The 13,844-nt window shown below is 53.5% G+C and overlaps 5 protein-coding genes across 5 annotated transcripts; 2 read left to right on the top strand and 3 right to left on the bottom strand.

Annotated features, from left to right (window-relative positions):
- Positions 1 to 3: 3 nt before the first annotated feature.
- On the top strand, positions 4 to 2,284 carry MAA_07084 (protein PFS2; the record flags this gene model as incomplete). Its single annotated transcript, XM_007825082.1, has 3 exons — positions 4 to 76; positions 472 to 587; positions 650 to 2,284. The coding sequence occupies 3 exons, from the start codon at positions 4 to 6 to the stop codon at positions 2,282 to 2,284; spliced, it is 1,824 nt and encodes a 607-aa protein (XP_007823273.1).
- Positions 2,285 to 2,981: 697 nt separating this feature from the next.
- MAA_07083 (DNA/RNA non-specific endonuclease, active site protein) lies at positions 2,982 to 4,049 on the bottom strand (the record flags this gene model as incomplete). Its single annotated transcript, XM_007825081.1, has 1 exon — positions 2,982 to 4,049. The coding sequence occupies one exon, from the start codon at positions 4,047 to 4,049 to the stop codon at positions 2,982 to 2,984; it is 1,068 nt and encodes a 355-aa protein (XP_007823272.1).
- A 1,281-nt stretch (positions 4,050 to 5,330) lies between these two features.
- On the bottom strand, positions 5,331 to 6,007 carry MAA_07082 (uncharacterized protein; the record flags this gene model as incomplete). The annotated part of the gene is made up of 2 exons (XM_007825080.2): positions 5,331 to 5,776; positions 5,869 to 6,007. The coding sequence occupies 2 exons, from the start codon at positions 6,005 to 6,007 to the stop codon at positions 5,331 to 5,333; spliced, it is 585 nt and encodes a 194-aa protein (XP_007823271.2).
- Positions 6,008 to 9,915: 3,908 nt separating this feature from the next.
- Positions 9,916 to 11,651, top strand: MAA_07081 (Zinc/iron permease; the record flags this gene model as incomplete). The annotated part of the gene is made up of 3 exons (XM_007825079.2): positions 9,916 to 9,985; positions 10,053 to 10,183; positions 10,242 to 11,651. 3 exons carry the CDS (start codon positions 9,916 to 9,918, stop codon positions 11,649 to 11,651), a joined length of 1,611 nt encoding a protein of 536 aa, XP_007823270.2.
- A 447-nt stretch (positions 11,652 to 12,098) lies between these two features.
- On the bottom strand, positions 12,099 to 13,652 carry MAA_07080 (transcription factor IIIA; the record flags this gene model as incomplete). The annotated part of the gene is made up of 2 exons (XM_007825078.2): positions 12,099 to 13,513; positions 13,574 to 13,652. 2 exons carry the CDS (start codon positions 13,650 to 13,652, stop codon positions 12,099 to 12,101), a joined length of 1,494 nt encoding a protein of 497 aa, XP_007823269.2.
- Positions 13,653 to 13,844: the final 192 nt, after the last annotated feature.

Here is a 13,844-nt window from a genome sequence, read left to right as displayed (position 1 = left end):
GCAATGGCTTACGAGCCACGCGGTGAACATGGGGGAGGTGGCCAGGATGGCACATCCATGAAGGCAAGAGGTCGAAGTAAGTATTTGCACAGCCTACCCTTTATTGACAATCCTGTTTCGTGCATACGGATATTGGACAGCTATGTGAGGCGTGCCGGCGTTCGGAGGGTTACTGTTGGGCTCGAGGTCATACGACGTCAAGTGAAGAATTGGGCGCTTCTCAAGATGAGCCTTGGGTATCAACCGTGGACTGGATATATCCCAGTAGGAAGCCTGTATTTGTGATTGGCGATGAATCAATCCTGATTCGTTCCAGAATCTTGCTCGCCCAGAGGACGAGCCCCAAATCAACACTGTTGTCGTGAACTCTGGTGATATGCGAAGATACCACCAGTCGTATCCGTCTACACACAATTTTTTGGAGGCATTATGTGTCGATGGCCCGTGATAAAGCTGACAACTCCTTGAAAGGGCCCGTTACCGATTACAGTTCTACTGTCACGCACTGGCTGCGGAATAGAGTCCCCAACTACAAGGGCTCGTACAATGGCGAGGCGGAACGGCCAAGCGCAAGCTATATCGTCGACGTAAGGGACATTAGGTTCAAATTTATAGCCCATTCAATCTTTTGCTGACTGTTTTTCTCAAGATGCTGCCACCTGCTGCGCGACCAACAAATGCCGCAGACACAATTCCAATCAAACATCTTCATTCTTCACTAAACAAAATCAAGCATCCCATTAACGTGGTCCGATGGACCCCAGAGGGCCGCAGGTTATTAACAGCCTCGACAAGCGGCGAGTTTACGCTCTGGAACGGTACGGGGTTCAACTTTGAAACGATTATGCAGGCTCACGATTCAGCAATTCGAGCACTGGAGTACTCCCATAGCGACGACTGGCTGATATCTGGTGACCATGACGGACTTATTAAATATTGGCAGCCCAACTTCAACAATGTTCAAAGTATAAATGCACACTCCGATCCAATTCGAGATCTGGCATTCAGCCCGAATGATTCTAAATTCGTCAGCGCCTCTGACGATTCAACGCTCAAGATATTCGACTTTGCACTGGGACAGATGGAATCGAAGTTGGAAGGACACGGTTGGGATGCCAAAAGCGTTGATTGGCACCCCACCAAGGGATTGCTGGTGTCAGGATCAAAGGATCATTTGGTTAAGCTGTGGGATCCCAGGACCACTCGTTGTCTCACCACCCTCCACGGCCACAAGAGCACAATCACCAAAGTCATGTTTGAACGCGTGCGGGGAGCTTGCCTGGCAACATCAGCACGGGACCAAACGGCGCGTGTATTTGACCTCAGGATGATGCGAGACATTTGCCTCCTCAAGGGCCACGAAAAGGACATCTCGACACTGACGTTTCACCCCGTGCATGCCAACCTTCTCACCACGGGAGGCATGGATGGCGCTCTCTTCCACTACCTCCTCGATTCGCCAAATCCTCCTGCAGGTCAGCCCTTAACTGTGGCCCCCTATGACAGCATGGATCCGTCCACCACACCGGCCCAGTCCGTCTGGCCGATGCACAGAATCCCATTTGCGCACGACTACGCCGTGTGGTCATTAGATTGGCACCCGCTTGGACATATCCTCGCATCTGGTTCCAATGACCGTATCACACGTTTCTGGACCCGAGCCCGCCCAGGGGATGCCGACGTTTCTCAGGACAGATACCACATTGGCGAAGCGGCCGCTGAGGCACAAGGAACCTGGGATCGTCGCGGAAACCGCCGCCAGAGACAGGAAGAAGAACAGCAAGAAATGGAAGATGAGATGGACGCGCTCGTGGACCAAGACGCCACCAAACTCCCTGCGCCGGCTTCCCTCCCAGGCATTCCTGGTCTCCCTCTGGGAGGCGGTTCGGCACTGCCCGGTCTCACAGCCGGCCTGCCACCTCCTCCCCCCATCCCAGGCGTTGGATCAAACGGCCCTCCACCACCGCCGTTCCCATTGCCAGGACTCAACGGCGCTCCTCCACCACCTCTACCTGGCCTCGACCCCAATCATCCCCCAGACCCGGCACAACTCCTCGAAATGATGAAGAAGGCGGGCGTTCCCCTTCCACCGCCCGGTGCCTTGCCTCCAGGTCTCATCCCACCGATGGGGGCTATCCCCCCGCCAGGAAACTTTCCCTTTCCTGTTCCGCCTCCGCCAATGCACACGGAGGAGAATGACACGAGACGACGGGCGCCGTTACCGAGTCAGGAGGAGAGTTTACGCCAGGAGCAGCGACAGGGGAAGTACACTAGGGCACGATAGACTCGCGACCCAGGTTCGCTTAGCCGTCCACAGGCCGTACATTCGAGCATCTGATGAAAAAGCATGTACCGGCACCTGACATGGGCAAAAATTTTGATGACAAGTATTGCGCGTGGTTGAGGGGTTGTATTCTATGGATCTGTATGTGTAGAGATGTGCCGGGTTCACGGATACCCTTGGCGTTGGGACAATATATCGTTACATTTTACTCGAACCTGCGATGGCGCTGAGTGCGGCACACATGACATGGCGTCAAATCACACACAGAGTTTCAAACAAAGCACGGACAGTGACGAGGTCTCAACGGCTTGATATCTATCTACCAAAATGATGATGTACATGATTAAAAATGCCCGCCGCGAAATGGCAAGGGCCGCGCTCAATTAAATGTATGGGAACTGACAAAATGCCACCCTCCACCCCTTCTCCCAATGCAAAAAGAGTATCGCTACGGCGGATACCTAGGGTACCCGATGCTGTGACAGGAAAAAGAAATTATGCACGTATGCAAGCAAGCAAGATGAACCGCGCCTTATAAAGAACCCCCTTACCCCCTTTATACATCCCTCCTCTTGCAGATGAATTATCTTGGTGACGTGACGGCTCTGACAGTATGAACCCTGTACAGGAGACAGTATGCACAAGGGCGCCAAAAGAGAGAAAAAAGAAGTAAGAAAAATCATAAGAATCATAAGAATCATGACGAAGGAGAAGGAGGAGGAGAAGGAGGAGGAGAAATAGCACGCTGGCCGCCCTTTCCAAACGCCTTCTGACGGTCGGCGTAATCCCTAATGACCAAAGCGCAGGTGGTTTCGGCGCACAGCCTCTTGCGCCGCGTAACAGGCAGCTTGTTGGCAAACTCGAGGCCCGAGGCGCGCTCGACAGCCTCGATGGGGACCTCAAAGTCGGTGATGGGCTTCTCGTTGGGGATGGCGGCGTTGGGCAGGACAAAGGCGCCAATGGCGACGTTTCCGCCGGCCCGGCCGTCCTCGGCAAAGATGACCTTGTAGAAGTGCGTGGGGACGGCGACGGAGGGCGGCGCCCCAATCATCTCGTAGCGGACGTACCACTTGCCGTCGACGGGGTCCTTGCGAGGCAGATACAGCGGGCCGGTGACGATGCGGACGCTGGGGTAGCGGCCGGTGAGGCGGCGGCAAAAGTCCTCAAAGTGCGCCCAGTAGTCGCGGTTGAAGCCGTCGCCGACCTGGGGGCTGATGTTTGTCAGGTAGAAGGTGTCGTTCATGGCTTTTTGGGACCACTTTGCGTCGGCGGCGGGCACCTGGTGGCCGCGGTCGTAGCCGCTGCGGAAGTAGTCCTTGAGGAGGGCGCGGAACTGCACGGGCACCGCCGTGTCCTCGAGGAAGACGCTGTGCTTGCGGTCGCCGTCGCGGCTGGAGAGGGACTCGGGCGTGATGTGCTCGACCACCCAGTGCGGGTTGCGCGTTCGCCGGTCGTAGCTTGATATCAGGGCCGCGCGGCTGGCGATGTCTGAGACGGGGCCGGGGAAGCCGTACTCGAAGAGGCCGGCTGGGTTGACGGGAGCCCCCAGGACGGCCGGGGGCGTGGAATAGACGTGCTGCGAAGGGATAGCGAGGGCTGTTGTGGTGGAGGCAGCGCCGTTTGGTCTGGCGGTTGGAGGTGTCGCGATGGGAAGCTCGGGTTTCTTGTTCTCGGGAGATGTGCGGAGAGCAAAAGCGGCGGCCGTGAGAGCAGCACCGCCTCCAGCTCCGAGAGCAGCAAACATTGCGAGAGTTGATTTGGACATCCTGACGGTGGCAGCAGAAGCGTGTGAGGCTTGGCGTGGCATTTATATATTTGATGGGCGGCGCCGTGTCGAGGACGCAAGGAAAGACAACAGATGAAAGAGTCTGCTGAACTCGAGGTGATCAGGCTGGAGAGCAGAGGAATGAATCGATGCAAAGGCGGCAAGTCATGTGAGAAGTGACGAGAGCGGAGCGCGATTGAGAGAACTTGGGACGAAAAGGCAGCTCACGAGGAAACTAGCTCCAGAGGCATGTGGCTCGGGGCCCGTAGTGCCTGTGTCTTGGGTATTTGTGAATGTTGGCGTGATGGAGCCTAGGATGAGGAAAGTTGACGATGCCCTCTCTCTCTTTTATTTTTTTCCTACTAACAGGTCGGCACATGCAAGACATTCACCGTCCCTTAGCTTTAGCGGCGGGAAGCTTGCCGGGGCTTTACCGCAGGGGCCTCATGCGTGGGTCAGGGGACCTCCAGGGTCTGCAGGGCACCACTCTTGGGAGCCAGCTGGGCCAGTCAGAAGGTGCCGTTGGGCGGGAAAGGTGGTGGGGGGCTGACGGGCATCGCTTTTCGACGCCGATGCGCAAACCAACATCGGTGCTGTGCAACCTCCAAACCAAAGAGCCGCATCCGCGCACGTTCTTCACGCCGCCGAGCTTCATCTACCAGCGCAAGAATCACACGAAATACTCTCTATCGCTGGTCCGCCTATTCATCGTTACACAAACAAGAGCCCCAGCACCACGGCTCGGTCACGGGATGCTTTTTACCCCAGAGTTGGTGTCACCAGTTCATCGGAAGTCGAAACCGTTCCGTTCATGAGTACGACGACGGGCCGCATCACCTGCAGCGACCAGTGAATCAGCTCCCCCCCGACGGTGTCCTGTCCGAGTTCTGCCGGCCGATGCCCTGGGTTTTACTCACTTGCTGTTCACCGAGTGACAGATTCATTGCCATCTCGTGGTTTTTTTTTTGGGAGGGGAATTTGCCACTGGCATTACGGAGTACGACGACGCATTCACTGACACAAGACAATGCTATTTGTCATATGACACATCATTTTCACATGCTCTGAAAATGTCATTCTTTTGACTACTTTACATTCTGTGTTCGTGTAAAGCTACATGAAGGTAAATACATATTTCGAGTCGGTCCCGAGACCTGGTGCTTCCTCCCGCGAGCGCTGGGGCCGCTTCCTGCCCACAGCCGGATTACAGCCCTACGGCATGAGAGCCGCCACTCTTTTCTCTTTTCGGCTTCGCAGCACTTCCCAGCAGTGAGAATTGCATTACGCCATGATGGCCGCGACCAAGACGGCGCCGAGGAGGGACGCAGCCCCCAACACGGCGTTCGCACGACCGGCACCGGCAGTAGCAGTTGTGGAGGTGGCGCTGGCAGCGCTGCCGGAAGCCGTGCCCGAGGGGGCCCCGGTCGTGGCCCTGGTCGAGACAGCAGTAGGAGGGTACGTGGGCGAAGAGACGCCCGACGGGCAGTGCCAGTGGTCGTTGTGAGGCGTGCACTCCTTGCCGTCGCCGTGGTCATGGTCGTCATGGTCGTGCCCGCCGGTTGAACTGGCCGAGGCACTGCTTTGGGTCTGAGCAGGAGGCGTAGCCGGCTTGGAGACGCCAGATGGACAGTGCCAGTGGTCTTTGTGAGGTGTGCACGTCCCTGCTGCTGACTGCGTGCTGACAACCGCAGCCGTTGATGTAGGCTCGCAGTGCCCTTGGGGGTTTGCTATCAGCATACAGTCCGAACTCGTCAAGGGATGGGACACCGTCCGGTCTGAAAGGTCTCCCGGTACTAGACTTGCTGAAGAGTCGACTTACAGTGATCACCATGAGGGTGGCAGATGGAGCCGGTAGGTGAAGGCGGCAACGTCTGAGAGCCCGAAGGCTGGGACTCGGTAGTAGCCTGGGCTACGGCCTGGCCAAGAAGGCACAGTGAGATCAACGCCTTGAACTGCATGTTGGCCGAGTGTGCAAGGTCCCAGTTACAGCAATGGAAAGAAAAAGGGCAGTCTCAACAAGGGCCAGCAATGCAAAGGGCTACATATATATATGTGTGCGTCTGCTCTTGGCCGCCAATCAACAGCTCCTCCTCACGGGCCAGCATCGGCCCCCAATAGGCAAAATGGAATGCAAGGATACAGCCGTCACATTATTGGCAATCTTGTTGGTCGTGGTGATCAGTCCATCCCGGCTAGTCGACCGAATGCCAAGACATGGCTGAGAACCTCTTTGGGTTACAGACGTCAACTAGTCGGCCTATGAGGCTGTCCTTGTTGCGGTGGTTTGTATGCCGTCGTCTGTTTTCCACTGCGTGCTGTGCGACCAATCCTCGCTGAATTATCTGCATTTTTCTTTTGCATTTCTTTCTTATAAAGTCTTGCCTACTCGTGGCAAGGCCAGTAATAACAAAAATTTTCCTGGTCACCGAAACCTGCACTACATAAACATCAACGCCTGTTTCAAGCAGGGTTGGGAACACGACGAGCTGTCAGCCCAAATCAAACTTGATCTGGTCTGCAAAAGCTCCACAGTCTGATTTGGGATGCATGAGAAACCCCCCCGGCAATAAAGATACAGGCCAGGCCGTGATGGTTCTGTTCTTCCCTCGTGGCAAGATTACAAAATGCATTCAAGCTTATTCCTATCCGAAACACGGGTGGCATGTCCCCCCTTGCTTGGAGATCATTTCGTCTGATGCCAGGTAGATTTGTGGCGGGCCAACGATACGAAGAGAAGGTTAAGCATCTTTTTCGTTTAAATTAAGCTTACATACCTTGATGGACAGGTTGTGGTTTTATTCGTGCGGATGGAGAAGACGTTTGTTTTCAGCTTGAGTGGTTTGTGTGACGGGCGAGAACCTTGATGTCTTCAGCTGATGGGTCAAAGGTTCCGCCAAGACTTGATTTTGGATGCGTTGTTTTTGGACGGAATTGGCTTGGGCCGCATGAACCGGATTATGTGAATTGTTATTGGAGCAATGCAGCATGTTACCAGAGGAGCAGAGGGTTGCGTGGACGCAGTTCGCCGGTGAGATATAACTACGTATCGCCACTTGCATCAATAGTTTGCTGTTGCAGCATCCCATCCAACGTAATACATTGCCATATTAATGCGATGTATCCCCGCGGCTGGATGAGGAGCATGCGCCGTTGAGTGGTGGCTTCTATTTATGAGGAAGGTCATTCATGGCAGTCTAGCTCACCAATTATTGCACAGTCCTTTCCGTCGTTTTGGCATCACGGGCTACTACTTACTATAAAGGCTTGCAATGCTGAGAAAACCATCCTCATTATCCGGAAACATCGACACAGGGTGCTTGGCGACTTCAATTTTCACCTACACTCACGCCGCCGGCTGTTGATCCAAGCAAACACCGACTTCCCGTCATCCATGATGCTGCACAAAAACGCCAAGGGGTGCCGCAATAGTTGATTATTGTCCAAGTGAGGATGAGAGTCGAATTCAACTCGAGGCATACGATCCCCTCATATCTATCAAATTCTGGCCGATGGTTTATGGCACGACTTAAAATTCCGTGCTTGGTTGATGAACACGAGAGTTACGACAACTTAGGAGTACGTTCTGATTGCGAATTCCATCTCACAAGAATTCATGTGTATGTGCCTCACGTACTCAGAGGATGGCAAACGGGCACAAATGCTCTAGCCCAAACCTCATAGTACTTGGGCAATGGGCACCAGGACATCGATGACTGCGGCTTCGCCCACATCTGCGTACGTAGCGGTTGCATTCAGTCGAGTCCTCAACTCACTAGCCTTTCTCCAGACCAGTGCCTCCCTATGCCTCCTTGAGCCATGGAAGGAATTCAAAGTTGGGTTTTCGGAGTGAGGAAGACCGATGCGATATATTCCCTCAAGATGGGATTTACAAGTAAGTTGCGGCTTACACCCAAACCCCGCAAATCTGCAAATCTCATGGTTAGCTTGAATTGATCTGTAGCCCTCAACTGGCCAGACTGAAGCTACAAAGACAAGCGAGTGGCCAGATCAACCCGGAAATTGTCTTCCGCCATGGGGCCCTTCAACCACGCACCAATTATTCTTGGTTGCTTTCGAGGTCTGCCTGAGGAGCCAACGAGAACATGTGATGACTTGGCAAGTTGAATCGGAAGCATCACCAGGGTCCCTTGGTTTTCATGAGCCTGTTTGAGACTTGGCCGTCTCAAACTACCTATCTTAGGTAGGTAGGTGGTTGTTGGGCATATTCGTCCTCATGAAGCAAAAGTCAGTAGCGGCACATCGCCTGCCTATGTGACAGGCTCGTCTTGAATGAGGCTCACGATGTGTCGCGAGATGCTGCATTTCCGTAGGAATCATTGTCAGATCAGATCATAGAAGGCGCGGGATCATCTTCCTCGTGACGGTGTAGAAGGTGGAGCCGATGCTCCCATGGATGTCCCATCTGCAAGGACCCCCGGGTATCCAATCAACCTTGATGGTTGTCATTTTCCTATCGCGGTGTTTTTGTGGAGAATTTGCCCGTCATAGCCCAATGATATATCTTGCATTACGCAGTCACGTGTAATGCATAAGTCAGAAGGACCAGCGCTGCGACTGTAGTAGTACTAACATCCAGCAGGATTTTGACCCTGTTCAGGCTCCCGCTAATGGCGTAGTGAATTCTTGCAGGCATTGTCTTGCACTAAATCAAGTAGCGTCTACACTACTTAAGTACTTACTCTGAACTCGGTGGACAAACATTAAAGCAATCAAATGCATGTTCGTGCATGGGTCATGTGTTATTGCTGCTGACCTGGGCTGGCAAAGGATCGATTGATGCATCTCGGTCATCTTGCATCTGGATGCACGGCCACATGTACATATGTGACAACTGATGGCCTCGAGAAAAATATAGATATATTACTGCCCCGTGCCCAGACATCCGTATATTTGATATGCATAGATACAGATGTGTTTATCGAGGCCGCAATGACAAGCTCGCTTGTGTCGGTCAACAGCCAGCCAGCCAAGAAATCCTGTGTCACATTGGCAATGACGCGGATCAGTGAGAACCTTTATGGCCAACAAAGCTCAACATGTGCCTCCGTCCCTGTGGACTTGAGGACGATGGATACCTTATTGCCGCCCACTCGAGCAGATCCTCTGGCCTTTTCGTTTATTTTTATCGGAGTACTGGTCTCGTGCTGACAAAGGGAGGGACGGATCCGAGTTTGAGATCAAAACGTCAGGCATTATCAGTCGGCGGCGTCGCCTCCTCTTTGTTATCCCATCCATCTGCCCCGTATCTCCGTATTGTTTTCCTTCCCATTTGCCTTTCCTTTCCCTCCCCTTCCCTGCCTTGCCTTGCCTTGGCTTCCTGCGATCGATCTGAGGTCTCGGGTGCTACTGAAGGGAGATCCTGCCTACTTCGTCACTTTCGTCAACAGCGGTCCACCATCTTTGCAAAATCCCGCTGGGCCCTCCAACTTCCCCGGTCTTCCAGCTAAAATCCCAGTTGCCCCCCTGGCTTGGGCCATAATCCCTGTTGTTGTTCCCTTCTATTTTTTCCTCGTCTCATCAGTTCATAACAAACATTGTACATATTTTGCCGTCGCTTGAGAGCTTGAGCTGGCTGTGCTCCCATGCGCACCGACTGCGCCGTCAAAACGACTCCATACGCCAGCGACGCCACCAAACCTCTGGTCTACTGGATCCAGCTATCAACGTTGCCAAGTACAAAAACTTTGTCTCTTGCCCAACTCTAGTCCTGTATCGACCGCTAAAACGATACGTTTCTGCATCATCATCATCTTTCGCTTGCACCGACTCCCTTTATATGGCCGCCTGAGCAAGTCCCAAGAGCTGTCATATCCCTGGAGACCGAAGCTTGGAGCAGTCGCTAGCCATGGAGCTGGCTGCGGGAGGATTTGACAATGACACCCGAGGGTGGATTATGAGCGTGGTCAGTGGCATAGGTACGTCGAGAAGATGCATCATGGCATCCGCTATGTTCTCGAGATGATTGCTCACCCTACCGTATAGCATGCATCTTCGGCGCCTCCATCGTGTGCGTCGACTTCATCGTCCGTCTGGTCCCAGGAAAGCGCAGCTTTCGCATCCAGGAGAGCAACATCTTCCTGGCGTGCTCGCTTTCCCTGAGCTTCGGGGTCATGGTACGATTCATCACCGCCGCTCCCGATTACATGAGCATATGTCAGCTAACTCGTCCAGATGTTTTCCGCACTGTACAGCATGCTGCCCGAATCAAGGGACTATCTGAGGAAGGACGCCTGGGCCGATCAACCTGCCGGCTTTGTTGTCATGGGTTTCTTCATTGGAGGCTTCTTTGGTATCCAAGCCGTGTCCCGCCTCCTACACAGGCACATGCCGTCGCATGTTGTTGATTGCGACCACACCCACGATAACGCAACCCCACAAGACAGCTTCTCGTGTAACCACAGTCGCAGACAGTCCAGAGTCAGCCGAGCACGAAGACGGCTCTCCCGTCCCCGGTCCTCCCATAGCCACGCGAAGTTGGATGCCGGTCATGCCGCGGAGAACGGAGTGGCGCTCGCAGGCGAGACAACACCTTTATTGCCGTCGTCCATCGAGACTGACAGAAATGGCCATCGGAATCCATTGAAGCGACACGCATCCACTAGAGCTGATGGAATGTCGCAACGCCCGACCAGCCCATTATTAGCCTCGAGAGGCCATGCAACAACTACTGACTTGGAAGCAGCAGCTCGTCGGCCGTCCATGTACGAGGTACAGAAGCGCGTCATGTCCTTTGTCAGAGACACCAAGTGCAACTGTGAGGAGGAGGGGTCATGCTATGGTTACACAGATCCATGCGGACAAGAATGTTTCAAGCACCTCTCTACACGCTCGCAAAGCGGCCCTAAACATGCTGCTTCGCTTCGAACCACCACCGGACCCTTCTATTTACACTCCGGCTCTATCTTTCATGCCGGCCATGGTCACGATGATCCCGACGCATCTATAAGCCCCCTGTACCGCATAAGCAGAGCTACTTCTCGCGAACCTCTTTTCTACCCAACAGATGAAGAAACCCCTGACCAGGAGGAGCATGATTCCTACTGCTCCCCCACGGAAGAAGGAGATCTCGAAATCAGCCAACATCACCACCATGTGCCCACAAACGCCTTCCTTTCTATTGGTCTTCAAACATCCATTGCTATAGCTCTTCACAAGTTCCCGGAAGGCTTCATCACATACGCAACCAACCACGCCAATCCTACCCTCGGCTTTAACGTCTTCATGGCTCTCTTCGTACACAACATCTCGGAAGGATTTGCCATGTGCTTGCCGTTGTACATGGCTCTCGGTTCCCGCTGGCGCGCCATAGCATGGTCCGCTGTCCTTGGCGGCCTGTCTCAGCCCATGGGAGCCGGCGCAGCAGCATTATGGTTCAAACTGGCGCAAAGGTCGAACATCACCCCGAATGCATTGGTATATGCCTGTTTATTCGCTATTACAAGTGGAATTATGGTGAGCGTAGCGTTGCAATTATTTGTAGAGGCATTAAGCTTGAATCACAACCGAAATTTGTGCATCTTTTTCGGGTTCTTAGGCATGGCTATTTTAGGGTTGAGCAATGCGTTATTTGCGGCACATTGAGGACTAACCACTTGGCGTGGCTGAAGAACGAAATTCATGGCAGTAAACGGATTATGAGTATGATTGGCATAGAGGAGTTTTGGTATAATCACAAAGGAGGCGGGATTACGGCCTCTGGTCTGCTGGGCATTGTTACTTCTTTTTTTTGGAGTAGAGTATTTTGTTAGCCTACTATGATAGAATGTCAAATCTTATGGTTCAAAGCAATGAGTGCTAAATGTAGGCGCAGTGCAGTCACAGCCGAACAGCTTATAAGGTATGTTATTTTCTCAATGTTTCTATGTATCATTAGTTCATTATCATGTACTATTTCCGGAGCCAACGCCATATTTTTCTTCATGATACAACAAATAAATCCATCCCGGGGAGCCCTACAGGGGTATCAGCGACCAGCTATTTTTCGCGTTGAAGGCAAGACGCCATGTTCAACATCAGCTAAACAAAAGTCTATAATCTAGCAAGATTAGGATCAATGTGCTCCTCGTGCGATGAGTCACGCGCCAACAGCATAATGTTGGCCTCATCCTCAAGCCACTCGTCCTTTGGGGGGCCGTAGTCCATCTGGGCGGCAAAAATTTCATCCTGCGCCGTGTCCTCGGGCCACGAGGCGTGGAACTCATCTCTCCCCAAGGATAATTCGTCGTCCCCGTCATCCAGGTGCAGGAAGGGGGCAGAGTGATTTGGCGGGTCGGGCTGCTGGTGGCCATGAGACAGGTGGACTTGCAGGTCGTGGTAGCGCTTGAACCCCTCGTTGCAGTCGGGGCAAAACACGGTGTGCTTGGCTTGGTTCGTGAGGCCGGAAATCTCGTCGATGAAGGCGGTCGGGCTCTCGCTGGGGCTGCCTGGCTTGGGCAACTTGGGGCGCTCGTGGCCGAGGTGGATGAAGCGGATGTGGTCGTCGAGGCGGACCTTGGTGCTAAACTTGGCGCCGCAGCCTTGGTCGTTGGTCCAGGCTGCGAACTCTGGCCCCGAGGGCGTCACGTCGCCGCATACGAAGCGGAAGCCTTCGTGGGCTGAGCGGATGTGGGCCTTGAGGTTGGACTTTTTGGTGAATTTCTTGTTGCAGCCCTCGTGGGTGCAGGCGTGTGTCTGGCGGTCCTTGACGGTCTTTCCGGAGTGGTACATGTCCACGTGCTGGTCGAGCTCCCAGCGTGATGAGGGCTTGAAGTCGCAGAAGAGGCAGTTTTGGTGTTCCTTCTTCAGGTGGGCGTGGAGGAGCAGTTCAGTTGTGAATCCCACGCGGGTTTGTGTGCCGTCTTCTTCTGTTTTCAGGCCGCACTCTCCACACCAGTATTTTATTTCGCCGTGTATCTTCTCCCGGTGGCGTTTCAACGCCGGCTTCGAGTCGAATGACTCTGTGCAGTCTTGCTCAGAACAGGCGTATGCCCGGATGTGTAGGTGTTCTTTGCGCACATGCTTTGTGAGAGTTTCTCTTTTTCGGAAGCTCTGTCCACAGTCTTTGCAGCGAAATCGTTCGGCGCCTTCGTGAACGGCCTGGTGGCGCTTCAATCTGGTGCCTGTAACGAAGCTTTTGCCGCAGCCCGGGACTTGGCAGGCGTATTTGCGTTCGTTTGTGTGTGCGGCTTTAATGTGCTGCTTCAGGTGTTTATCCTCTATGTAGTCCTTATCACAGTCATCATAGGGGCACTTGAATGGACGGGAATTGGTGTGTGAGTTGAGGTGGTCTCGGAGTCTGGCTGGCCGGTTGAATGCCTTGGTACACCCTGGCCATGTGCAGGCTAGAGTTTTGAGGTCTGACGGGAACTTGGCTCTTGGCGTAGTTGCTACGGTTGCAGGTGACTCGGCATCTGCCATTGAGCTTGGTGATTCGGACGGTGTAAAGTCGTCATCACCATCGTCGTCTTATTTGATTGTTAGAATTGGTGGTTTGCATGGACGGGGAGGAATGCATTTTTACTCACACTGAGGAGCACAGTCTATGTGCAGCTTCTTCACTGGGGAAGCTTCAATAGCCTCCTCTACGGGCCTTCGCTTGCTCATTATTGTAAGAAATTGCCTGAGCAAGTCAATATCGACATTGTCATATTGCAAGGTACTGTGTTGAGAAAAAGCGGCAGAATGCATGCAGTTAGATCAGGCGGTGACAAGAAATTTTGTGGTGGGTGACGACCGATAAGCCAAGGTGAGCTTCGGTCAGCCTATCAGGCCCCCACTAGTGGACGTGAGTGCGTC

This window comes from Metarhizium robertsii (assembly GCF_000187425.2).
Source record: "Metarhizium robertsii ARSEF 23 chromosome Unknown MAA_Scf_2, whole genome shotgun sequence".
NCBI lineage: Eukaryota > Fungi > Ascomycota > Sordariomycetes > Hypocreales > Clavicipitaceae > Metarhizium > Metarhizium robertsii.
This window is presented reverse-complemented; position numbering and strand designations above follow the sequence as displayed.